Source organism: Camelus dromedarius, chromosome 36, assembly GCF_036321535.1.
Source record: "Camelus dromedarius isolate mCamDro1 chromosome 36, mCamDro1.pat, whole genome shotgun sequence".
NCBI classification, from domain to species: Eukaryota; Metazoa; Chordata; class Mammalia; order Artiodactyla; family Camelidae; genus Camelus; species Camelus dromedarius.
The window spans coordinates 12,504,973-12,532,183 of NC_087471.1; the positions used below are offsets into that span (position 1 = coordinate 12,504,973).

General features: G+C 45.2%; 1 protein-coding gene across 1 annotated transcript; it reads left to right on the top strand.

Moving 5' to 3' along the window:
* Positions 1 to 969: 969 nt before the first annotated feature.
* AADAT (aminoadipate aminotransferase) lies at positions 970 to 25,793 on the top strand. Its single transcript, XM_010994946.3, has 14 exons — positions 970 to 1,099; positions 3,966 to 4,076; positions 4,618 to 4,786; positions 5,764 to 5,896; positions 9,293 to 9,367; positions 13,075 to 13,284; positions 15,053 to 15,118; positions 16,366 to 16,448; positions 16,900 to 16,996; positions 18,219 to 18,280; positions 18,549 to 18,613; positions 19,887 to 19,993; positions 24,219 to 24,320; positions 25,254 to 25,793. Exons 2-14 carry the CDS (start codon positions 4,010 to 4,012, stop codon positions 25,293 to 25,295), a joined length of 1,278 nt encoding a protein of 425 aa, XP_010993248.1. The 5' UTR covers positions 970 to 1,099; positions 3,966 to 4,009; the 3' UTR covers positions 25,296 to 25,793.
* Positions 25,794 to 27,211: the final 1,418 nt, after the last annotated feature.

Consider the following 27,211-nt stretch of genomic DNA (forward strand, 5'->3'; position numbering starts at 1 on the left):
AAATAAATACATAAAATAACTGCTATAGTTTTCCCCTTTGGATATTACCAAGTATGCACCTACCTAACTCACACTTCCTGCCAGTAACAAATATGAGTTATTTCCAAAATACAAACAGGAATGGGGGAAGGAAGGAAGGAAGGAAAGAAGGAAGGTGGGAGGGAGAGAAGGAGGGAAGGAAGGAAGGAAGGGAGGAAGGTGGGAGGGAGAGAAGGAGGGAAGGAAGGAAGGAAGGGAGGAAGGTGGGAGGGAGAGAAGGAGGGAAGGAAGGAAGGAAGGGAGGAAAAAGGTAAGGGAAGAAGGTCGCAGCAGTCATCAAGTCCCCTGCTGCCCATGTGTCCACGCCAGCAGGACACTCAGCAACTCTGCAGAGAGATATCCGGAAAGCAACTGAGGCCTCTTACCAAGAGCCAGCAAGAGGTCTTCTGCCAACAGGTACGTGTTATGAGTTAAACTGTGTCCCCTCAAAAAGGATGTGTTGGAGTCTTCAGCCCTAGCACCTAAGAATGTGACCTGATTTGAAGACAGAGTCCTTACAGAGCTAACCAGGTCAACACAAGGCTGATTAAGGTGGGCCCTGGTTTACTATGACTGGTATCCTTATAAAAAAGGGAAATTTGAACAAAGATACATGCATACAGTGAGACGTTGTGTGAACATGGAAGCAGAGACTGGGTGACACAACTACGGTCAAGGAATGTTAAAAATTACCAGCAAACCAGCACCATCCAGCAGAGAGGCCTGGAGCATATGCTCCAGCTCTCAGACAGAACTGCCCCACCAACACCCTGATCCTATCTGTCCAGCCTCCAGTCCTCTGACTGGTCTCAGACATCTCTTTAAATGTGCTTCCACTCCCAGCACAGAGCAAGCATTCGATAAGTGTTTAGAAAGTGCCTGGATCCAGAAGCTCTGGCCCTTTAATTTTGTCCCAAGGAGTCCCAAGCCAGGTCTTTAAAAGGCAGCCCAAGCTGTGAACCTTGCTCCTTCAGCTCCTCCCTCGAGAGAATGCCTTCTGCTCCCAACGATTTTAAAGCCTGGTCTGTTTGATTCCTCTGGCAATCAATTACCTCTTCAGCTTTCAGCTTCCGACTGTCAGGTAAGCCGTTCCCCACTTAATGCTTGCCTCCCCTTTCCCACCACAGGGGCCACTTTCTGCCTTGAATTTTCTAAGCACAACCCTTGGGGGTCCCTGCATCCCCAAGCTGCCAGGATGGCTCCCTGCCCTGTGAAGGAAAAGCCGGGCTGGGCTAACAAGATAACTCATAAATCTAAGTGTAATAAGTGATGGTTTACTGATCTAAGTTCTGCTGGGCTAACTCGTAAATCTGAAGTTTAGTGTCAGTTTACTGGGCTAACAAGCTAACTCGTAAATCCAAGCTCAACAAGTGTCAGTAATGTGATCAGTTCCTAACAGATAAGTTCCAGTGTACTGATTCCTTGGTTTTGCTGTTCGAGCTTTATTGGCTAATAGCCCCAAGTTTGTAATTAACCCTATAAAACCTCATGCACACGTCCTGGAGGTGCTCAGAGCTTCGAAGCAGAAGCCCCTCTGAGCCCGCTGGCATAATAAATCTGAGTAGTCCAATCCTCCGAGTGGTGCTTGTTTCTTGGCTGGCCTGTCATTTCCGTAACACCCTGCCTCTCCACCTACCCTCCACCATCACCTCACTCACAGTCAATCAGCACCCTCAACCACCCCACCCATCCCACACCAGAAGGCCAAATAGAAAATTCAACAAACTGTTTACGGTTGAGACCCTGCATCTTACAACTTGCTGGCCTTAAATCTCTTTAGTTTGGGTTCGTTTAGTTTTGTTACCACAGATTAGGGGGCCAGGTTGCAGGTGGGGGGGTTACTTCTACACTAAAAAAAAGTCTGCATGTAATAAATATCGTAAGCACAGACTTGTGCGTGCATGTTTGCAAATGCTAAACTTTAGTGATATCCTTGGCCCTGAACACCAAATACCTTTCACCAAACTTCCAACTACGAAAGGGAAGAAGTTTAAGTTGGTGTTAAGTACTTGAGGGAATCACACTAGAGGAGAAAGAAATCCTGAAGTCTCTAGTAACACCAGTATCTCCAGTTTTGTTTCTTAATTAACCCTGATCTATAACTTCGTTAGAAATAATAGCTACTTGTTATTCTGAGCTGCTTGAGCTAATTTCTAGAAACACTCAGAGGCAACACTTTGTAAAATAAGCAATCTCACAAAGACCCTTAATTGTATACAAGAATAAACTAAGGATCTAATTTGCCTTAAAAGTTGCCAAACAGGTTCTCGAGCCAAAACCACTTGGAGGTTGAGTCCTTAAGGTTGGCTAAAAACATTGTTACCACTCATAATAACAGCTAACGTTCACTGAGTGTTTGTCCAACTTGCTTCCTGGAGATGCTCTGATTTAGTGCTGCCTACAGCCCTGTGAGTCAACTGATGCATAGAAAGACTAAGTAATTTGTCCAAAGACACCCAGCTGGGAAGCCATCAGGTGGGATTTAAACCACTTGCAACCTCTGAATTCAGAACTCCACTGCCTCCTGGGTTTCTAGCAGCTTTGCTAATGACACTCCCTCGTGTTGCTTAGCTGCTGCATAAAGCTTCCCATGGGTTATCTCATCCAGGACTGAGATAAGGGCAGAAGTGTCTCCAAACTATTTATGTTTAGAAGAACACATTTGGCACTCATTCATCCAGGAAGGATTCAATAAACATTTACTGAATGAATGAATTCAGTTTGGAATGTGGTAAAAATAAATGACTCCTTTACATCTATTTAAGAATTTTTAAAAAGAGAGATTGTTTCAATCTTCTTTCATTAAAGACTAAGTTTCTATGCGTGAAAGCCTGTGTATTCCATTTTGAATATGCAGGAAGGAGAAGTCACAGAGAAAACGGGGGGGGGGGGGGGGGGGGGCAAGGATGAAAGGTCGAGAGGATCATTCCGTAAGAAAAAGGGGCAGGCTGCCGGCCCCCAAGCGATGAATCTTTTTGGATCTATACTTCCAACCTAATCCTGTAATCAATGGTCAAAAGACCCAAGGGGAGGGGAGACACTAACATTTGAGGAGACCCTCGGAGTGATTCTTCCAAAATCTGAATCAAAACTCCCCTCTCCTCTCTCTAAAACGCTTAGACCTTGGAGAGCGGCGCTGGGAATCACCTGAGTCGTCTTGGTGACTTCCCAGGACAACGTTTACAGTTATACTTATCGAAGGACAGTTTTGGGTCGGGTTGGCCAAGGAGCCAGGCCGTGTAGATGGCCCCGGAGGCCCGGAGCACCGCGGACTCCGGACCCTCCACCAGCCCCTCGACCAGATCCCGGCCGTGCCCTGGCCACCACCACGCTTACTTGAGGCGACTCCAGCTGCAAGGTCGGGAGTCGGATTGGGTTTTGAATTGACTCAGGCCCTGGTTCAGGGCTGCAGTGCCTAGGGCTAGCCTCCAAGCACATACCTGGGCCAAGAAAGATGACCAAGCAGCAAGCGCGTGGCCAGGGTTGATGACCCGGTTGGAGGCGCGGTCAGGGGCGGGGTCGGGGCTGGAGGCACGGCAGGGATGGGGGTGGTGGACCAGGACGGAGACGCGCGGAGGGCGGTGACCTGGCTGGATGGGCGGCCAGGAGCAGGGACTGGGCTGGAGAGGCGACTGGGGGCGGGGACAGGACCGGAGGTGCGGCCAGGTGCAGGGACCTGGATGGAGGCGTGAGGGATCCGCCCCGGCTGGAGGCGCGGACGGCGGAACCCGGCCGGGGGCCGCAGGCGGCGGTGCTGGGCAGAAAGGGGCACGCATTCTGCCCCCGTGAGTGGACTTTACCAGTCCTGCCCCCGCCCGGCCAGTTCCTGACCAGGCCAGAGCTCTCCCGGCTCCGCGCGCGGGACCCAGTCGCGGGGGACAACAGAGGCCGGGTTTCCAGGGCGAGGGTTAGGAGGCAAGACTGACGCGGCTCTTTGGTCTTTCTAGCCTTCCACCACTGGAGGAGGGGCTTGGTGCCTAGAATCCGAGGCATGAACTACGCACGGTTCCTCACGGCCACGAGCGCGGCCAGAAAAGCTTGTGCCATCCGAGTCGTGGGTGAGTCCAGGCCGCACTCTCCCCGGGGTCCCCGCGGTGCCGCTCCAGGCTCTGCGCGCACTTGGCACGGGCCCGGCGCTCGCTCTCCGAGAACCAGGCTGCAACAGGCTGGACAGCAACAGAAGCAGCAAGACAGAGAGGACAGGCTGCTGTGGACACGTCCTTGTTACAGTCCAGGAGGCTCTTCCCTGCACGGGAGTCTGGGTTTCGCGCAGCGTGCGGGAGCGTGCGGGGGGGGGGGGGGGGTCCGTGCACGGGAGAGAAAGGGGCGCCGGGAAGCCGCAGGGTGCGGGGTTTTCTGTTACTGTGGCCCTCTACTTGCCTTCCTGATCACTCTGCCTTCTTAGTTGGACACCTCTATTCCTTAGTTCCCCCACCAGTGAGACAGATCCAAAAAGAGTTATCCTGTTTCTCTCTAGCATCCTATCACTGGAAATCGTTCAACTTCAAAGTTTTATTGACGATAATGCAACAGGCTGAACTAGCTCTGCTCATGAAGGTCTTCACCCGAAGTGTTTCTTCTTTTCTCTCTTTGTTGTAGCTGACATCATGGAAAAGGCACCGAAATCTCTCATCCCCTTGGCTACGGGAGCACCGAATCCGGACACGTTCCCTTTCAAGACTGCTGTCATCACCATAGAAGACGGACAGACCATCCAATTGAACGAGCAGATGATGAAGACAGCGCTTCAGTATTCTCAGAGCGCTGGGTAAGTGACCTGCAGTCTAGTTGTTGGCTCGTTTTCACTGCAGTGTTCTACTGCCCACTCATAAAGTGGCTGGTGTTTCGTTTTGTTTTGTTTTGTTTTGTTTGAAGCTGGGTACTCAACAGTTAGGAAGGTTTGGGCAAGAGTTTTCAAAGAATAAGAGCAGCAATGGTACAGAATGCTTTAACACCCCTGCGTGACTGCTCCCCAGCCTCACCCAACCAGGAGAGAGAAAGGCGGCTTTTGGAAGGAGGTGCCATTTGAGCTGAGACTGAACAAAAAAGAGAGAGAGTAGACAGCTAGGTAACGAAGCAGGTTTGGGGAGAAAGGATGAGCCAGGAAGCAACAATTGTAGGTCCCAGGGCAATTTTTCAATAATTATGTTCTTTCCAAACAGGCAGCTATGTAAACATGTTGCCCTCCATTCAGATGTATTTAATTTCATAAGGGCAACTGGAACACATACCCTAAGACTCAACTTAGCTGGTTGTCTTCCAGTGGCAAAGGGTAACTTCTGGAGTGTCTATAAATTATACTTTATTAAAGGCTTGTTTTCTCTGTGACTGAGGAAGAAGGCATGTTGTGTACGTACGAGTTGTATTATACATAAGGTACACGTAAGTCTGTCTTTCCAGGATACAAAGAACTTACCAAATCTGAACTTCTAGGCAGCCCAAGGAACTCTAAGAAAACAAAAATTCAGTTATGCAGTAGGTGCTCTAATGTAAAAGAAAAAGTGCAGGCTTTGCAGTAAGAGAGCTGTGGATTCCGACGTCATGTCATTTCTCCACTGGCTGATTAAGTTCATGTGGATTTCTTAATCTCCAAGGCTGTTGCCCTGTCTCAATGTCGTCAAAAAGTGTTGGAGGATTTTTAAATTGAATGTACAAAGTGCCTGGTATAAAGCCACCATTTAGTACCTGTCTACTTTGATAATGATTTTCACTACTGTAAATTTTAAAATATATTTCATGCTTTAGAATCCCAGAGCTGCTATCCTGGCTAAAACAGTTACAAGTACACCTGCATAACCCTCCCACCATCCACTACCCATCCAGCGAAGGACAAATGGACATATGTGTCATGAGTGGCAGCCAAGAAGGCCTCTGTAAGGTAAGGCAGGAAAGAAAGCATAGAATCAAATATGGTCATGAATACAGCCCTCTCTCCCCAACAAAGAGGATCATGGTTCACTGGTTACTAAGTCTTTCTTGCCTTCACCTAGAATTAGAAACAGAACTTAAAGACATTCACCAACCTGATTTCTCTTAACCAGAGATCCTGTTGTCCATGACCCAGAGCACTGAGTCATTAGGACATTTCTATCAAGGGAATGCTCAACTCTGACCTGCAGCTTAGTGAGCACTGCTTAATTCCCTCTGGCTCTGAGATTCAGGCTGCGTTTGATTTATGCTTCTGGCTCTAAAATTTCAGTATGATTTTTCAGTTCTTCAGAGGGATATCCTCGTAGTCCTGAGATGAAATGTCATTCCTTCGCATGTCTGCTGTGTCATGGTCTGTGCCCGCTGTCTCCTGAGCTTGTCTGCCTCCTGGCTGTGCTTCTTCAGATCTCCGTGTGTGTCTGTGGTTGTGTGTGACTTCTCATCTGGGTTAGTTCTGTCTGTCTCTCTGTCTCTCACTCTATCTGCCTCTCTCCTGGGTTCCAGCAACTCCACAGAAGTACCCACCACTGGGGGGTTCCCACAATAAAGAGACTGCATATAAGGTTCTCAGTTTCATGCTTTTTTTCTTCCTTTTCATCAATAATTTGTCCTGGATAAAGAGGCTGTATATTCAGCTTTCACATCTAGATTAAAGACAGACTCTTGTTTATCTCAAACCAGAGTAGCTTTCTGTCTCTTCTTTTTTACTGCAAATATGAAAGCTATCATCTGGTTAGCTTTAATGAAGTTTAATTAAATTATTATTACAGAGTAATGTATTCAAGTAATCGAACTTCAAGTAAACTTGTACTTCTTTTGGAAAAATGGAAGGATTAGCTGCTGTTTTTGAGTTTTTTCTTGAAGAGAAACATTTGTGATTCTCCAAACTAGTATGAAAAAAGTTCTTTTCAGTGAAATTATTTTCTTAGGGAGGTACACTATGAGGTTTTTTTCCTTTTTTCCAGAAAGATGCTCAAGAAAGTTTCTTCTTTATCTGTTGCATACCAGTCATAGAGATGATGGCCAAACACATCCGTAGTTCACTTGCTTACAGTCATGCTTATTGCAGAGACGTCCTGGGAATCTGGTTTACTATCTCTTCCACTTCATTCTCCAGGATGGATATTATTTTAGGTGGCAGTGTTTATGTCCACATCTATTAAACAGGGCTGCCAGATAATAAACAGCCCTACTTCCTCATTTAGGACATGTGACTTTTCCATGTGCCCTTACATGGGAAATGTACGTGCTTAGGTCTTCATCTGATCCACTGATAATACACCTGCCACCCAAGTAATTTGTTCGGTTCTAGGAGGTCCTGTAAATCCTGAATCAATTAGAAACTTTTCAGAGGATCTTGTTTGTCATAAAATGCCAAAAATCCATGAGGAAAAGTAAACGGGACACCCTGGGCCAAATCAGGAAACAGAAGTCACATCTTCTGTCTCAGTCCACAGCAGCCGTGCTGTTTGTCACGAGATCTAGTTGTTACAATGTAGGACAGAGAGGCTTGACCTGGGGGTAGTGAAACGGCACAAGGTAGGGAAGGATTCTTCTGTAACTCATGTGAGACTTAGAAGTCTTTTTTTTTTTATGTTTAAACATGTATTTGGTGGCACTCACAGAAACTCTTTTTATTATAAGTGACCAGACTAGTAAGTCTGAGGGGACTTAGGGAAGAAGTCTCTGTTTTGGTGGAAATCCACAGTGTGAAACTACTGGGGGGAAAGGCAAAGTAAACAAGTGAGAGCTACAACCAGGACGTAGAGAAGCCCAACATGGAAGGACGAGGTGCATCTGGGACGGACAGAAAACAGCATCCCAGGGACTGTCTCTAAACAGCTTCTCAGCCTCCTGCCCCTCTGATTCAGGCTGGAGAAATCCCATCTGGCTGTTGGTATCAGCAGGTATCCTCTCATCCACAGGTCTCCTGAGATTCGTGGGCTTCCTCTTTCATGGCCTTGGAGTCTCCTTCACTGTGGCTGACCTCCCAACCTTTCCAGAACACTCACCACATCTGCAGCTCCCCTCCAGCCCTTGCCCTGCCCTCCAGCTGCACCCCAATATTTATGGGCTCTCCTCAAGCTGGGACCTCAAACCTCCTCTCTCCTCACGTACATCCTTCCCCAGGAGTCACGTGCAGGCAATCACGCACACGCCAGTAACTCCCAAGTGCCCTTCACGTCCACATGTCCATCTAGCCACCTGACCCCACCCATCCCAGGCTGTTTCAAAGGCACCTCAAACCGAAACACACTCACCACCTTCACCCTCAGAAACAGACAACGCTGGGTTGTCACCTGCCTCCTCAGCCAGAAACCCCAGAGCCCCTCCTGACACCTCTTCTCCCTCCCTCCCTCACTTCAGTCCACACTTATGTTCCATTGGCTCTGACTTCCTAGACACCCATCAGGGTTCTCCAGTCCCACCTGGTCAGACTATCCTTATCTTCCCCTAGGACTTCCAGGAAAACATCCCTGATGGGTCTAAAACCTTCCCAAATTCCACCCGTATTCTCTGTCCTCTTTATACGTCCATTCTGTAGCCAGAATGCTCGTCTCTAAATGGGTATCTGGTCACGTGACCCCCATTCCACCTTCTACTTAAGCTTCTTAATGGCCCCCATGGGGTGGTCTCTGCCCACTCTCCTCCTGACACTCCATGTCAAAACAGAATTCTTTCAGTTTCTCAAAATCTGTACCTACTGTCACCCCCTACATCAGCGCATCACTTCCTCCAGGAAGCCTTCTCTGAATGCCCTAAGTTACCTGAAAGCCCGAGTCATCCTACCACGAGCTCTCAGAACACTGTGCATCTGGAGACAATATGCTCATCATTGTTTTTAAATGCATATTGATTTGAGTAATTATTTGATTAGTGTCTAGCTTTCCATGAACTAGTACTTCCAGGAGGGAAAAGCCTGGGTCATTCTTCTCATCACTTTATCTCCTTATCTTACACAAGCCTGGCTTATAGCAAATATTTAATCAATTTTCAAAGAGGGAATAAATGAATTTTAGGAGCCAAATCATTATGGGTTTTTTTCCCATCTTACTGTAAAGCAGAGGTTGGCAAACTGTGACTTGAGAGCCAAATGAGCCCTTGTCTGGTTCTGTAAACAGTCTTACTGGATCTCAGCCACATCCAAGGGCTGATGTGCTGTCCACGGCACCTTTCTCACTACTCACCCAGAGACGAGTAACTGTCCACAAAATATGAACCATCTGGCATTTACAGGAAGCCTGCCAACTCCTACTGCAGAATCCAAGAGAGCTCAAACTAAAAAAAGGGGGGTTCTGAGACTGGAAACCATACTCCCCACACTAACCTATGCTTCTTTTCTTAGGTGTTTGAAATGATCATTAATCCCGGAGATAATATCCTCGTAAATGAACCGATTTATGCAGGAACAATTCATGCTGTGAGTACACATTTCTACAAAAGGCAACTCTCTTTCTTATTATAAGAAGTAAAAAGAAACCATTACACCTTTAGAATTATCTGTCCACTGAAAATAAAACAGCACCTTTCAACTGTCAACAGGGAATCTTTAATATATGCAAAATACATTATATTGTACTCTGATTTATGTAATTCTTTTCACAAAGTCTAAGTGTACAGGTGCTAAAATGGGGTTATGCAAAATCATGTCCAGTTTTCTTACTATTTCACTTGAATGTGACTCAGTTTACAAAAACATTTTTTCAGTACCATCTTTTATTACCATATGCCTAAGTATAACCATGGGTCAATGTGATGTAACTGTAAACTAACACGGTATAATAAGGACTTTGCACTCCAGGGTTAACTAATGGGACTCTAACATCCAGAGTGAGGAAGCCGGTACCGGCTCTGTGGTGCACGGGTCAGAACACACCACTGTTCGAGTACAACACTTTCAGATATATGTGTACACAAACTGGCTCACAGTCAGAGAAAAATAATCAGAGTGAATGGGGAATTGGAAATCATACTATATAATGAATGGTTGTGGGGACTGCACTGTTTGCCCAAAAAGAGAAGACTCCACAGGGACATGAGAATCGTCCTCAAGTAGATCAAAGTCAGCCATGTGACAGAGGAGCTAGATTTGTCTGTGCGTGTCCTTGGGTTGATGGAACTGGAACCAAAGGGCAAAGAGTACAAGGAAACAATTTCAACTCTATGTAAGAACTTTCTAACGATCAGCCTCACCCAACTCTCTAAGGAGGCAAAGCGCTGCCTGTCACTGCAGGTGCTCCAAGTTACTCTCAATAGCCAGGTAACACAAATGCTACAAACGTAATTCTAGCTCAGAGTACAGGGAATTTAATGAGATAATCTTTATGCTCTACTGATTCTAACTTCATGGAGTCTCTTTTTTCTCAAGTTTATTAGTATCTTTGTAAAAATGAATATATAAAGCAATTGATGAAAGGCATATTTCCTCAACATGACTAAGTAGAGGTAAAATTTATATTATGAAAACTGCTTTTCCAGTTCCACAAATGGTACTGAGACAACTGGATTTCTACATGCGCAAGAAAGAAACTGGACCCTTACCTCATGCCATATAAAAATTTACCTCAAAATGGATCAAAGACCTAAATTTAAGAGCTAAAACTATAAACTCTTAGAAGAAAACATAACATCAAATCTCCTTGACCTTGGATTTGGCACTAATTCTTAGACAGGACAATGAAAACACAAGCAACAATGATAAAAATATAGATAAACTGGGACTTCATCAAAAATTAAAACTTTTGAGCATCAAAGGACATTATGAAGAAAGTGAAAAGGCATCCTATGGAATGGGAGACGGTATCTGCAAATCATGTCCATGACGAGGGCTCAACATTCAGAGTGTATAAAGACCTCCTAACAGTCAACAACGAAAGACAAGGAACCCAATTCAAAACAGACAAAGGACTTGAATAGACACTTCTCCAAAGGAGACATACAAATGGCCAATATGTACATGAAGAGGTACTCAACATCATTAGTCATTAGAGAAATGAAAAGAACACAGTGCGATACGACTTCACACCAACTGGGATGGCCATTATTTTTTTTTTAATAGAACACAGCAAGTAATGGTGAGTACGTGCAGAAATTGGAACCCTAGTCCATTGCGGGTGGAAATGTAAAAGGTGAAGCCACTGTGGAAAACTGTCAGTTCCTCAAAAACTTAAACATAGAATTACCCTGTGACTCACCAATTTCACTCCTAGTATGGACCCCAAAAGAACTGAAAACTGGGGCTCAAGTAGAAACATAAATGTTCATAGAAGCATTATTAACAGCAGCCAAAAGGTGGGAGCAGCCCAAGTGCCCATCAACAGATGAATAAAATGTAGTGTATACATATGGTGGAATACTATTCAGCCAGGAAAAGGAACAGAGTTCTGGTAACAGGCTACATGGATGAACCTTGCAAATATGATGCCAACTGAAAAAAGCCAGACACAAAAGGGCAACTATCATAAGATTCCACTTATGTGAAAAATCTAAAATAGGCAAACTGAGAGATACAGAAAGTGGATTAGAGGTTACCAGGGCCTGGGGGACAGGGGGTGAGGGATTATTGTTTAATCGATAGAGTTTCTGTTTGGGCAGATGAAAAGATTTTGGAAATTGATAGTGACAATGGATACATGCACTGTGAATGTAATTAATGCCACTGACTCCAGCACTTTAAAGTGGCTAGTTTTTTGTTTCATTTATATATATACATACATACATACATACCACAACTTTAAAAACTAAAGTAAAAGGATTACCTTTTCTTAACAATTGGATACTGTTCCTTGTTTTCCTCAACCCCTAAGACTTAAGAATACACATGCGTCTATGTATCCAGCACACGTGCACACGTCTTCTCAGCCCAGACAGAGACTGCGTGCCAGGCTGTGAGGGACGTGCTGATAGTCCCTGTGGCTTTATTTCATGGCCCAAATTGACCTCTTTTATTCACGCAGATGTGCTTTTTAAGTCTGAGACCTTTCAGATGAGCCATGAGGAGGCTCTGGATCATTCTCACTTACTGAGTAATTCTACATTTGACCGCTAGGGGCGTGTTTGCTCATCGTTTAAAAACTTTTTCTGAGACTCTCACTCAATTACTGTTATTTATTAAGTCTGGGTTTTTTCCTCTGCGTTCTTCCATGACATAAAACAACCTGAAGACACAAGACTTTTGTAAAGCTATGTCCGTAAGCAAGGCCACTATTTGCGATTTCAAAATGAGCAACTCTGCAAAACGAGTCAAAGCACGTCCACATTCCTCGGTGAGCCACTGCCCTGATGCACCCCCACCGGGGCCCCAGCACCACCCTGGCTCCTGGCTCCTCTTCTAAGACCACCCTGAACCTCCACGGTACAGAGCAAGTGAATGCTGGCCTACCAGGGGAGCTCCAAGACCCCACTGCAGCCTGCTCTGTGTCTGACGTGCCCATGCAAGGCCACTTGTTCAGTATTTTGAAAATCACCTCTGCTTATAACTATTCTGAATATGAGCATCACAGATGCTTTATAAGATTAAGTTACTTTGTCCATAAACATTCATTACTAAACACGTATTTTATGAAAACAGTTCTACTGATACATTATAAAAACAATTCAGTTGGAGGAGGCTGGGTCATGATGTATAACAGGTGACCGCTGCCAAGACCACGCCCTCCCTCTCTCTCACATGTCCACGGCCAGGCCACTGCAGCTCTGTCCCACGTCACTTTCACCCCAAGCCCCAGACTGGCAGAAGCAGCCTCATCAGAACCACTGCTGTCTTAGAGCAGAGGGAAAAGGGAAACACAGCCACAAGCTGGGTTTAAAAGTTCTGCTTGGAGGGAACATGCACCACTTCTGCACACAACTTAATGGCCAAGGCCAGCCCCATGGTCCAGCCCGAAAGGTGTGCGCGAGGACGGGTAACTTCCCCCTGGGAATTGACAGGGGGTGTTTTTGAACCATAATGGACTCTTCCCCAGGGCAACCATGGAATCAGAATATACAACTGCCACCCTCTGGGTGTAGAGCTGAGTGCAGACTTGTGTCTGAGGGGATCAGTGAGAACACTGTAACAACCCGCAGCACTTCGGGTTTGTAATCCTGTCTGAATCTTGGGCTTTCTTTTCTCTGTTTATTCAACAGCTGCAACCACTGGGCTGCAACATTATTAACGTTGCCAGTGATGAATACGGAATTATTCCAAACTCCCTCCGTGAAATACTTTCCAAATGGAAACCAGAAGATTCAAAGAACCCTGAGAAAAACACCCCCAAATTTCTGTATACCATCCCAAATGGCAACAACCCTACTGGACACTCACTAACAAGCAACCGCAAAAAGGAAATCTATGAGGTATTTTAAAAGCAAGTGCGGCGTGGCTATCTTCTTTCGGCCTTTTTAGAAGAGCACTAGGCAAGTTCCCCTCCTGCTCTTCGGGAAGGTAATTTTTAGTAAGAGACCCTATGCCAAGGGTCCCAATAAATTTACAGATTATTAACACTCTTACTGACGAGGAGATTTTTCTTTCCTTTTAATTGGTATTTTCATTAAAAGAAATAGGGTGGTGTTAATGGTGTGATGTTAAATTATATGAGGCTGTTTAATCACTGACCCGTTTGATTTTCATTATTTTGTGTTTGTGTTTTCAACTCGCCTCCTCCCTTTTCTCCTACTTGTCATTTCAGGCTACAAAGGAATTCTTTAAAAAATAGGAGGCATGCTCCTTTCACGAAGGCTCCTTTAGGTCCCTGACTGTGATGCCTAAGATTTTCACTATAAACATTTTTCTAAGTATCACAACTTGAGACACCCAGAAATCTTTGAAAAAGAAGAGAAGATGCCTTTTGTAATGTCTCTTCTATGCACCTGACTCGGCTATCGAGGCTTTCACTGCAAATAGCTTTTTAAAACCAGTACCAAACCCATGTTAAACTACAGAGAATTTAATCATGAGCAGTGGAAACGTAAGAAAGACTTCATACAGTTCCTCCTACATTTCTTAATTCCCAACATGCTCTTGCCTTCATTTTTCCCACGCTCCCGGGCTCCGTCCCAAGCTCTCAGCTCATTCACACCCACCTCCCACTGCACAGCCCCATCCAGTCCCACGGCTGCAAATTTCATTCTACAATGGAAACGCCTGTCCCCTGACTCCAGACTTCTCTACCCAACCTCTCCATCCATCCAGCACCAATGCAAATGTCCAACAGGCTCTGCCGACTTACATGGCCAAGAAAGAACTTTTGATTCTGTCCAGTCACACCCTAAACCTCCCCCTACTGCCCCTCACACTGTCTCCACAGACAGCGCCCCAAGAACCACCACCTCTTATCCCCACCTTCCTCTCTCCCCCTGACCCCTGCCTCCAATGCACCCCATGGACGCCACTGCCAGACACACCCAAGCCCACCACCACAACCACCCCACCTCCTCACCCCCTTCCCTTGCGGGCTGACTCCACACCTACCCACCACGTGCCTCCCACTGGAGTGGAGACCTACAGCCAGTCTCAGGGTCCCCCGTCTACAGCCACAGTGGCCTCCCCCCACACTTCAGATAAGATCCAAGGCCCGTACCTGTGGTGCACAGCGACGCAAGCCGGTCCTCCATCAGGCTACGTCTTTTAGATCCTTGTTGCAGCCACACGGTCTTCCTTCCACCCCTTAAACACCTACTCCTTCTGTAAACGTCGGCCCTTAAACACGCCAAGTATGTCTTCACCCAAGGACCCTCACCTCTCCATTCTTCAGTCTAAAATCTTCCTCCCTGACATCTGCACAGGTACCGGCTCCCTCCTGCCGTCCTCAGGTCTCATGTTACCTTGGCAGGTAGGGCTCCCCGTGATTTGACCTGAAGTAGCCACCCTGTTCAACGGTCGGCCCAGCCCTCAAAACCTCCCACCGACTATTCCTCTGTTCACTGTCCACTGGCTTTTGTCTTCCCCCCAGAACGTAAGTTCCGTGAGGACAGACCTTTACAGCCTGTCTTCCTCCTCATCCCAGGACAGCAGGCACTCGACAGCTTCTTGAAAGAATGAATGAGTACAGAGAATTACGGTCCCAGGTGATTTTCATCTTAGATAGCTCTTAGGAAATAAATATGCTGCTTTACCCTTTTTTAGCTGGCAAGAAAATACGACTTCCTCATAGTAGAAGACGATCCCTACTACTTTCTGCAGTTCAACAAGGTGAGCGATGGCGTGAACTCAGGCCACATGGCACAGGGTGCGCGGCTGTAAGTCACCGCACTGATCTGACTTCAGCCTGAGTCTTTTCATTTCTCATATTCTTCTGCTTTTCCCAGAAGTTCCTTACCTTTAGAATAGCGGCCGGTTCTCTGTGCCAGGCGCGTGGAGGAATGCGTGAGTCAGGACTGAGGGCCTTCTTGAGCTCCAAACCCAGGTCGTAGCTCCTTGCACATTGTGCCAGGAATGTGACGTGAATGTCATCCTGGGTGTCAACCTCCAGCTCTTGGGAGTGGCTGACTGATGGCGGAGGACTTGGGAGCTGTTCAGGCTGGAGGAAGAGGGCTGAGCTCGGTCATGATGTCATTGTGGGTGGACGTGGGGCGTCACCAGCACCATGCCATCCGTGTACCTGGCATCCCCATCTTCAGGGCCGGAACTGACCTGCAGAACAATGGAGCTGTAGGTTCTTTTTCACTGTATGTCCACCACTTTCCTCGAGCACTGCTTCCCAGTGAACACCAGTAGCGGTACAGACTCCCAACGCCTGATTCCTCAAAATCCAACACTATTTTTATTTGCTCTCAGGGCTGCAGGGAACATACACACAGATTCAGCCCCTACTTTAAACCTACTAAAAAGAAACAGAACTCTTGGCTTCGCTGTATGGTCTGCCTGAATATCACATCTGCCTGCCTGCCTGCCTGCCTCCCTCTACAAGAGCCTGACCCCCTTTCTGGTCTGCATTATCTCTTGAAGTAAAAGGAGAGGTTTCAGAACTCCACACTGACCACACTTCTCATCTCCGTTCTCAACTTCTTTGCATTTCTAGTGGTTCTAAGGATGAGCCTTCTCTTTCTAAACAGCCCTGACAGCAGATGGCCCTCTTTGTTTCGGTCCTTTCCAAACGAGCTTTTCTTGAACCCTTCCTCTACATCTGTCAGTCCTGGGATTTCAAGCCTTGGGACAAAGAGGTCCTGTCTGAGGTTTCCCTAAATGCACAGTAATGGCATCTTGAGCAAGCAGAGACCGCGTGTGTGTGGGTTTGCAGGAGAGCCATGAAGACGGGCAGATACTAACAGAACAGGCACCTGTTTCTCACACACTTCAAAGGGCTGAAAGTAAGGCCACGTTAAGGATGTTTGTGCTGCTGTTCCCCAAATCCACTCCCCCCTCCCCCACTCTGCAGGAGGTACTGGCACAGTCACTGACAGTTCTCAAACCGACCGTTATTTTTCTTCCATTTCAAGCCCTGGGAGCCGACGTTTCTTTCCATGGATGTTGATGGGCGTGTCATCAGAGCTGACTCCTTTTCCAAGGTCCTCTCCTCTGGGTAAGGCCCCGGCCCCACCCTCAGGCTGGGTCTAAACGAGATGGAGGCCACCCCTCAGTATCTTGCAGTCCAAATGGGTCTTTTCACTTAAGATGCTTGTATGCCACTTGCCTTAACACAGGCCCGTCTGATTATTAACATTAATGCAAGTCTGTTCTCCCTATCCATCTCTGACAGCCATGGGTTCTTGGCTACTGATCTAGAGTTGTGGAGGGACTGGTCAGGGTTTTGGCTGCATATATGAAAGAGCACATTTAGAAATACATGGTCAGTCACGCATTGTATTTTAAGTGTACACTGAAATGTAAATGTGTATTCCAAATAAGAAGCTGTTTTATTAGAAGGGTTTAACTGTCTAGGTCCGTCTGTCCCCGGGTCACAAGTCCCCTCCTCGTGCATTACCCACTGCTGAGACAGCACTGGCCCTGTGCCTTTTTCTCTCTGTGTGCAGGCTGAGAATAGGGTTTATAACTGGCCCAAAGTTCCTGATCGAGAGACTTGTTCTACACACACAAGTTTCAACACTGCACCCCAGCACTTTCTCCCAGGTAAGGACAATTTAGGAAACAGAAATTTTTATAATCAGAACATAATGGAAAATAGATGTTGGCAAATACAACTGAGTGAAGGCGGCAGGGAGAGAAACCACTGATTGAGTCTCCGGTTCCAGACGGTCAGAATTAGGAGACCAGACACCACAGGTGTTGGCTGTGAAAAGCAAAAGAGATATGAATTAAGCTGGTGCTGTTTCACAGTGTAGACCACACTTCTGGAGAGTCCGAGATCTTACTCATCTTGTAGCATCTAGCAGGGAGCCCCGTAAAAACCGTGTGGGACAGAATAGAACAGGTCTGGTGAAGTAACACAGCTGTAGCTTCACTGTCCTGAGTCAGAGCAAGAGACCCACACCTGCAGGGACCTGTTGTCTGGCTTCACTGCACATGTGCTACCCTCCCCTGCAGACATCGGCTGGAATGTATTTAATTAAAATAAAGTAAAATTATTTTTGGAGAATGTATAAATTTCTTCACAAGCTTTTGAAAAATTATTGGCCCCCATCCCTAATGCAATCTTGAGGATCAGATCTTAAGGATAGAATTGCTCCTACCTAAGAACTCAAAATGAACAGTTTACACAGAACGGGACGCTGGTTTGATATTATACCTTCCATAAAATGCAGATGTCTCCACGTTTTATCAAGGTGGGGGCTTCTTCCATATTTTTTGTATGTGTTATCAACAAAATTTCACTATCCGTTTATAACATTTAGAACTTCCACTTTAGGTAGAAAATGGCTGAATATGTTATGTAAGTTTATGTATCTACGACGTGTTGCTTATGTTGAGAGAGGCAGTTCAGCATGGCAACTACTGGTGTGGGTCTGGGCTGGACAGTCTGACTGGAGTCCAGGCTCTGCGACCAGCTGTGGCCTCGGGATAGTGACTGTGACCCCGGGCCTCAGTCCCTTTGTCGGGAGAGCAGAAATGACAACCCGCCTCATGTGAAGAGTTAAACCAGCCAAAATACATTCATGTTACAACAGTTTCTAGCACACAAGTACCAGGTGAATATTTGTTACATTTACCGTTATTATTGTCGTTGTCACTGATCAACATTATTATTATAAATCACTGACTCTGCAAAGCCTGGTTCAGCTTGCTATATCTTAAGGTGGTCTGCACATGATCAAGAGTGATCTGCTTTTACATTTGGCCAGAAAACACATCTGAGAGGATGAACCTGACCTTGTGACTGTGTCTCCTCTTTTAGGTCCTGGTGTCACAGCTTCTCCACCAGTGGGGACAGGAGGGCTTCCTGGCTCATGTAGAAAGGTGCTGTATTTGGGATCGATACCTTACACAAAAATGAACTTTGCTTTACTAGTGTTCATTTTTGAATATTCCACAAGAACAGAAAAACCACTATAGTTAAAAAAAGTTTCCCACCAGACAGGTCACATATATATGCTCTTTTCCCTCATCAAGAATTCGACATTTCCATCAAGCCAGAAAGCAGATCCTTAGACGAGACTCCAGGGCCCTTTCGTTTCTCTGCGGTCCACGCTCTAGACACACCCTTCTTGTCATTTTCCTCTTCTAGGGTTACTGATTTCTACAGGAAGCAGAAGGATGCTTTATTGGCGGCTGCAGACAAGTGGTTACGTGGTGAGTGGAACACATCCCGTCCTGTGATGAACAGTAGCACCACGTAAGGGAGTGAGAAGCACCACACAGCACTGGGTAATAATCCTCAGGGAAGGAAACCAGAGTCCAGGAGTAGCTGGGCAAGAAAACGTGACCCTACAAGTAATCTCAGAAGTAACAGCACAAACCCAGCACACTCCTATGCAATTCTGCTTCACCTGACTGCCACAAAGAACCTGTGGTTTAAAGAAAAGAGACCAGTTCATCCAATGATCAACCAACAACAACCCACTTAACACTGAGTAACATCTGTACTCAGACGGTTTTCAAATCTTGCTCCAAAGAGAAGACAAATTATGAAATAAACCACACACTCCTTTTCCAACTAGACTCTATAAAGAATATAAACAGTACAGCCCAAGGCGGATTTTCTCATCACACACAATTGGCCTTTTAATCATTAACCTCATTTATCTTATATAATCCATTGCTAATTTGATTTCAGAATGGCTTAGATTTAATTTTCCATTAAGGAAGAAAGTAAAATAAATTATACAAGGCTTTACTTATACCACTAAAAATGCCTTTCTATGAATAATAGTAAACAAAAAGTATCAATTCCTTATTTCCATCCTATCTTATTCCCTATGAAGTCCTGGTAAAAACACAATTAGTATCTTTTTGGTAAGCGTACTATTCCACCATTTCATATGTGAAGTTGGAAAAAAAAGGTTTTAATCAACAGCCAGTAAACAGTAATAATTAAAATCAAAATAATTATTGTTCCCTCTTGGTTTCTCTACTTTATATTCAGAGAAACATGAAGACTACAAATGCACCTGGAAGTCCTGAATTTTAAGTACTTGTTTCATAATTAATTACATTCTGATAAACTTCAATTCGCGGGACTTCTGAACTATAGCATAAATAATAGGATTTATTGAGACACTAGCAGAGCTGAGGAATCCCCTTCTAAAACTGAAGAGCTGTGTCACATGGCTGAGGAACAGCTCTTAGGGAGGGAGGTCCCCGTGCTCTAGATTCCCTGCACCAACTACCCTGAGGCTAAAACCGTGACTAGACCCCAGTCTCCCCCTCTTCCCTGTCACCGCACCCCTCTCACTTTTGAGATAAAACTCACAGAGCCAACTTTCAGGACTCAAAAAATGCTATCACTGGAGCAAGTTCTCTGGCAATCTTGGTTTCCAGTTACCACAGGTGTGTCACTGAGCAGTTCACGTGGTATCATCAGAGACGGCCTCGGGAAATGCTCACTCTCTCCTCTCGCTTGCAGGTTTGGCAGAATGGCATGTTCCGACTGCGGGATTGTTTTTATGGATTAAAATTAAGGGTATTGACGATGCAAGAAAACTGACTGAAAAGAAAGCCCTTAAAAAAGAGGTAAAACAGGAGGAAAAGCTGTATCTTTTCTTTAAAGTAATTTCTTAATAAAAATGGCAAGAGATGTTTAATTGTTGCCCACTGCCCCAACACATAATTAGATATGTTATCTCATTATTAAGATCATACTAGATTTGGGGGTTATGTACTTTGTCTTCTGGTCTAAACCAATGGCAACACATTCATCTCAGCTACTGATAAGTTTCGTGCCTGAGAACACTCTCTGGAGCCACGCTCCTTGGGCCTGAATCCCAGCTCCAGCCTTTCCCCACCTGTGGTGCTGCGTACCTGCCCTGAGTGGTGTCCTGTAAAATGCAAGTAAGAATCCCTCCCTCTTGGGGTTGCTATGGTGATGAAGGAATCAGTATGTTTAAAGCATTTAGAGTAATCCCTGGCACATAGTAAATGTGTGGTAAGTATGAGCCCTTAGTGTTTAAAATAGAAGGGTTTTTTTTCCTGATTATGAAAGTGAAGGATACTCATGATAGCATTATACTTCATAAAAGCATAATGAAAATTTTTTAAACAGCCCACATTTCACCAGTCAGGCTTTATGATAATTTGTGGTGTATCTTCTAGAGCTTGTATATATCAAGTATTCTGGCTATGAAATTTTTTTTTATTAAGGAATAGTTGACTTACAATATTACATTAGTTTCAAGTGTACATATTCAGTATGTTTAAAGATTATACTCCACTTAAAGTTATTATAAAACATTGGCTATATTCCCTGTGCCATATAATATATCCTTGTACCTTATTTATTTTATACGTAATAATTTGTACCTCTTAATCTCCTACCCTATCTCACCCCTCCCCCATTTCTTCTTCCCATTGGTAACTAGTTTCTCTATGTTTGTTTTTGTTATATTTATTCATTTTATTTTTTGGATTTTGCATATAAGTGATAATGTACATTATTTGTCTTTCTCTGACTTACTTCATTAAGCACAATACCCTCCAAGTCCATCCATGTTGTCACAAATGGCAGGATTTCATTCCTTTTTATGGCTAAGCAATATTCCTCTGCGTGTCTGTCTGTCTGTGCGTGCGTGTATACCACATCTTCTTTCATCCATTCATCTGTTGATGAGCACTTAGGTTGCTTCTGTATCTTGGAAATTGCAAATAATGCTCCTGTGAACCCTGGGGTGCATGTAACCCAGGAATGTGATTGCTGGATCATATGGTAGTTCTGTTTATAGTCTTCTGAGGAAACTCCACACTGTTCTCCATAGTGGCTGCACCCATTTACATTCCCACCAACAGTGCAGGAGGGTTCCCTTTTGTCCACAACCTCAATAGCATGTGTTATTTGTGGTCTTTTTGATGACAGCCATTCTGACAGGTGTGAGGTGGTACCTCACTGTGGTTCTGACTTGAATTTCTCCAATAATCAGTGATGTTGAGCCAATTTTCATGTGCCTGTTGGTCATCTGTATGTCTTCTTTGGGAAAATGTCTATCCAGGTCTTTTGCCCATTTTTCAATGCGGTTGTTTGGTTTTCTGATACAGCTATGCAACTATCTTACATGATTAAAATCACAGAAAAGTTTATATCCTGCTTGTTTCACTTAAAATTAGCCTGCAAGGATTTCTCCCAGGTTTTTTCTTTTTTCTATACTTAAATCACATCTACTTAGATTTCATTCAAGGCATTAATTAAACTGAGAAGTCCAAATTTTTTCTATGTAACTTCCCAATTTACCAAATAATCCTTTCCCCATTAATTCCTCTACCATGTTTGTGACTCTTTTGTAAACACTAAGATCTGTGTCTAGCATCACTTTTGTCTTGAAGTTGTAAGTACGAAAGAACAGATGGCGTTCTTGTTGGCAGCATCCCATGCCAGGACATAAGAGACGAGGTAGTCTAGTGGTCAGAACTGGAAACTGGCCGGCTGGACCCGAGTGCTAATCCACTCCCCCGGGGAAGTCACTCATCCTCTCTAACCATCTTACTTGAGCACAGGACTCATGGTTTACGAACTGTTCTAATTCTAACACCAGCACGCATAGTAAGCGCTAAATACTTAAATGCTGGGAAACAAGCCACTGGGAAACAAGCAACTAGAAAACAAGCCGCACCTAAATTTTCATGAGCTTAAAACATTACATTCACACTTACTTGCTTAAAATGCACATGCTTGCTTTGTTTTAATGTTTTACGTAGTAGATAACCTATAGCACGTATTATGCTAAAGAAAATTTGTGAGGAGCAATCCTGAGATTGACCATAAGGGCACAAAGAAGGGCGGATATTTCCTTAGGCTGAAACAGTGGAAGGTCCTGGAAAGCCAGATCATCCATTAACCGAACTTGGTTCTGGCATGAAAGCATGCGGTTAAGTCCGGGGGAGTATCTGCTATCTCGAGATGTCCCAGAGGCAATAAAAGGGTAGACTCAGAAATTTTGCATGCCCCGAGGGGGGTGATTGTTCCTGGAAGGGATGGGCCTGAAATTAATCAGTTAACCAGCAAGCAGAACTTAGTGCTTGTGGCATGGAATATCTAAAGCACCCCCCACCTTTGATGGCAATTTTTTCTGAGCTGTATACTCCTAATAAACGTGATGTCGACCAGGCTTTCAGCACTCTAGATCCGTGAGATCTTGAGTCCCCTGGTCCCATCTTTGCTCTTTACTTTGTCTCTTTGTTTCTTAAGTCTTGCTTCGCCCATCCTCAGACACAGTCCCGGGCTGCGCTGGACGCAGCACTTAAAAGAAATACATTTTAGTATAATAAATTTTATCATATTTTCTTTGCTTTTTATCTATGTCATTATCATACAGAACATGTGGTAAGTGGCTGTCTGTGTATCCCCGAGCTAGGAGCTAAGGATACAGGCCTCATATTTTACTGTAGTTTTTTCCATCCCCCTTCATTTACTCCATATGCCCACTGCAGGTAACTTCACCTTTTCTAAATAATCTCCAACTTTATTGCCACTGCCTTAACCCAGATTCTGGTTGTCTAGCAAAGAGATTACTACCACTCCGTCCTTCTCTTACAGACACTTGCTTCCATCACATCCCCAAACTCTTCCGCAATATTGGGAGCAATGATGGTTTTCATTCCATTGTCCATCAGGACACAAAAAAACTCATCTTCTGCCTTGGAATCTTTTCCCCGGATTACCCCAAATCGTTTCATTCCCAAGTCATCTAACCTTAGCAAACAGGGCCCAGATTTATGCTGTTACAACAAGGAGGCACTCAGTGCTCTGAGTATCATGGTTGTGCTAGACGACAATCTGACTTAACACAACCCAAGTCTACTTCTTACTCCCATGAGGTCTTCGAAGACATGGTCTGCAGACACCTCTGCTCCACCACGAGTCAGAGACCCTGGTGCCTTCCACCTTGTTGCTTTGCAGCCTTCAACACACGGACTCCACGAGGACTGTAGCATGGAGGGAGCATGGTGGGTCACACGTGGGGGGTTTTCACAGGCCAGGCCTAGAAGCAGCATCCACGTCTTTGCCTCTCTGGGTGAGGATTCAGTCACATGGACACATGCAAGTAGAAAGAGGCCAAGAACAGTCTATTTTCATGCCCAGGAAGCAGGGGAAACGTGCTTTGCAACAAGTAGCTGTCAGCCACAGAGGTCACCAAGAGCAGCTGTCCCACCATTCCAACACAATTACTTACCATTTTTATTCCTTCACTTTCTGTATTAAGCTTTTTCACCTCTTTGCATGAACCAACTTCCTTCACACCTCAGGGCTTCTACACTCTTTATCTTCTCCCTAAAATAGTCTTCCCCTTCTTTTTGTTTGGCCAACACCTAGTTATTTTCCAAGTTCCAGCTTAAAGGTCAGCTATAAATTTGGTAAGTTAAAAATGGTATCTCACTGTTTCAAGGTATGTTACTTTTCTGGTTACATTAAACATTTATTCATGTTTGTTACCATTTCAAATTCTTGTGTAATCTCTCCTTTGTCCATTTAAGCTAAGAGATTAGTGTTTCCTCCTGCTTCTGTGCATTCTTTATAGCACATGGAGATGAGAGGCAGAACTGCCGTATTTATTGTAAACACTTCCAGTTTATATGCTTTTAGTTTTGTTTCTCATATGACACACAGAATTTTTCTACAAGTTGATTTTTCCTCTTCTGATTTTATTGCTTTTAAGCTTAAAAAGTCCTCCTCCTCTGAGATATAATTTATCTGTATTTTCTCTTAGTTTTCTTTAATGGCACATCACCTGTTTCCCATGAACTCTCTTAGGTATTACTGGTTCCTGGATGTGGTTTTTATGTTGATGACTCAGCTCCCAGCCCCTACTTCAGAGCATCCTTCTCCTTGGCCTCTCCAGAACAGATGGATGTGGTGAGTACAACATTCTCCGTGCAGTAATGCTAGGCATCCTCGGAGTAACACTAGGTACCGATTTATTTTTTGTGTTAATTTTGTGAGTTGCAGCATTGTTTGATGTCTTCCTGGGTTTCTGAAAAATGGGTATTAGTTGAAAAATTATGAACTACCACTAAAAGTGGCTTGACTTCTCTAGACAAATCACAGGACCACACTGGAGCTAAATTTCGTTGTCTCCATGAACAGTTCTCAGACGTACTGAACAGTGTTGGTAGGTTATCAGTACGTTACGAAGAAAAGCTCTTTCCCACCTTCACAGAATTAACATGAGCTAAAGTACAAATTCATGAAGCTATCAGTCTCTTTCTCTGAAGGAAAAAGTATCAGCAAGGGCCAAACAGAATAATACTATTATAATGAATCAATTAGTCACAAAGTCCAGCTTTAACCAGGTAAGAAGCAGCAGAGAAACAAGTTCCTGAGGACTGTGTGTCTGGGAAGAGTCCAGTCACCAGAAGAAGAGCGTGCACTTTATCATCCTCAGAGACGGGTCGGCTCTGGGTTGTGGATTTACCTGCTTTCTCACGTCATTACACACACTTTTCACAAATTATAGAAGAAAAAAGTTGTACAAGTGAAACTATACAGAACGCATATGCAACTTAAAGAGTAAATGAAAAAAATAATTCGCGTTGTGGGAAAAAGTGATGATCTCAAGAAATATAAGAGTTAAAAAAAAAAAAAGAATCCTGGGACTCTGATGTGCTTCTGTCTATGGATATCAGCGGACAGTGGTGACCTCCCACCCATACAGAGCAGACGCTAACCCTGACCTTTCAGTGCCTAATCTCAGACTATGACCGACCCTCTTTGTGTAAATGTTTAAAGTTTCAACAGGCTTTTCCTAAATAGCACCCTGATTTTATTCACTTATCTCTTCTATTTTAGGCCTTCCAGAGATTAGCCCAGCTCATAAAAGAATCTTTATGAAGAAATTAAACTTCATAGGACTCACGGTTTTCAGATAAATTCTTTCTATGTTTTAGCAGGAAGAAATGATCCTCGCTATTAAACAGACTAGATTTCATCAAACAAGCTGCATCTGTGGTAATTTAACTGGACAACATGTAAAGTGCCTTTAAACCTATCAGATCGCCAAAATGTATTTAAAATCCACTTACACTTTTTAATAAATTTTCAACCCACAAAAAAAAAATTTATCCTAGATTTCTGTAACTGCATTGTAATTTCTCATAGATTTTCTTTGAAACTGACATTTCATAGTAAATGATTTGTAAGCAAGCCATTAAGTCCAAAAATAGCATATAAAATGTGAACTTTTTCTATTTTTAAGAAAATGTCATAAAATTTTGTTGCAAAAATTGTTAAATTTGACCATTATGCACAACTTTCAGTTAGAGTATCACAGACCTTGTGTTATGCCACAGAAATCCGTTTAAAATAAAACTCTGAGACTAGGCACAGCCAGAGGTCTGCCTCTTCAATCTAAGCAGGGAGGAGCGATCGAGGACTGGCAAGAATTTGCTACATGGTATTTTTGTAACATTACACGACATTGAAAAGCACATTCTTACCAGTTGTATAATTTAAATCTGCTACACTCCTTTGAGGGCCGTAGGATATACTTTTTAATGGTTTTCTTTCTCACCTTCTAAGCTCTTTATTTTTCCCATCTGATTTTTAAAGTAATATATGCTCTTTTAAAGTTTTCCCAACAATCCCTGGAGTGTAAGGAACGAAGCCACCAGCTCTCCCCCTCCCCGTGACCAGTGCTCCCCGCACGTGTCACCGCCCTCGCAGGTGTGTCTCTACGCGACGTCGCACGACCCGGACAAGAGGCGGCCCCACCGTGCCCTGTGGTAAATACCTACAGTCCTGGGACCCAGGAACAGGCACGGCCGCGGTCCGGTCCTCCAGGGAACCCGGGAACGCACGTCCCTGTCGCTCCCGCCAGCCCTGGCGCATGCGGCACGCGGCATCTCGTCCAGGTTATCCTCCTCCCGCATCCGAGAAACGCCGCGTCTTCCGGCGGCTCGGGTCCTCCAGCGGAAGTCTCACCTCGAAGCCCAAACCAGGGCCGCGGGCCCCCAGCCCCCTCCTCAGCGGGAGGCAGGACCGGAGAGGCACCGCGACGAGACCAGGCTGGCAACCCCGCCCTGCGGAGGAGAAAGCAGCAGCGCGGCAACGCCGCGCAAAGAGTGATGAAACCGCCTCCGGTACCTCAGTCAGCTTCCAACAGCAGCGGCCAGCGGGCCGCACAACGCAAACGAGGGCCGGGTTTGGTTTTACGTCGCCAACACAGGGCTGGTTTACAGCCCCCTTCGAAGCCTGGAAACAGTCTAACCACAGTCCGCGGGAATCTGATTCCTCAGAGAAAAGTGGACAGAGCGAGCGTGCACAGGGGACAACAGAGTGTTCCCGTTCATCCCGCGAGATTCCCTTCCCCTGGTCATGTGCATCCCGCGAGATTCCTTTCCTCCGGTCACGTTCATCCTGCACGATTACCCTGCCCCATTTATGAGCATCCCACGAGCCTCCCTTCCCCTGTTCACATTCATCCCGCGAGATTACCCTGCCCTGTTCAGGTGCATCCTGCGAGATTCCCTTCACCTGGTCACGTTCACCCCGCGAGACTACCCGGGCCTGGTCACCTGCATCCCGCGAGACTACCTCCTCCTGGTCACGTGCATCCCACGAGATTACCCTGCCCTGGTCACGTGCGTCCCGCGAGATTACCTTGCCCTGGTCACGTTTGTCCCGCGACAGTAGCCTGCCATGAAGTATTAGGCAGCGCATGCTTGTTGCGGTTTCCTCGTGAGTTTCCCCAAGGCCCCGGGGAGGCGGTCTGGCCGGATCCAGAAACACCGGATGCTTGTCCTGGGTAA

What these genes read in the sequence shown, in the direction of transcription:
- AADAT (XM_010994946.3), top strand. Translation starts at nt 4,010, where the DNA reads ATGAACTACGCACGGTTCCTCACGGCCACGAGCGCGGCCAGAAAAGCT. An exon ending in ACTTTCTGCAGTTCAACAAG is followed by an intron (nt 15,119 to 16,365) that starts GTGAGCGATGGC and finishes TTCCATTTCAAG; the next exon opens with CCCTGGGAGCCGACGTTTCT. An exon ending in TCCAAGGTCCTCTCCTCTGG is followed by an intron (nt 16,449 to 16,899) that starts GTAAGGCCCCGG and finishes CTCTGTGTGCAG; the next exon opens with GCTGAGAATAGGGTTTATAA.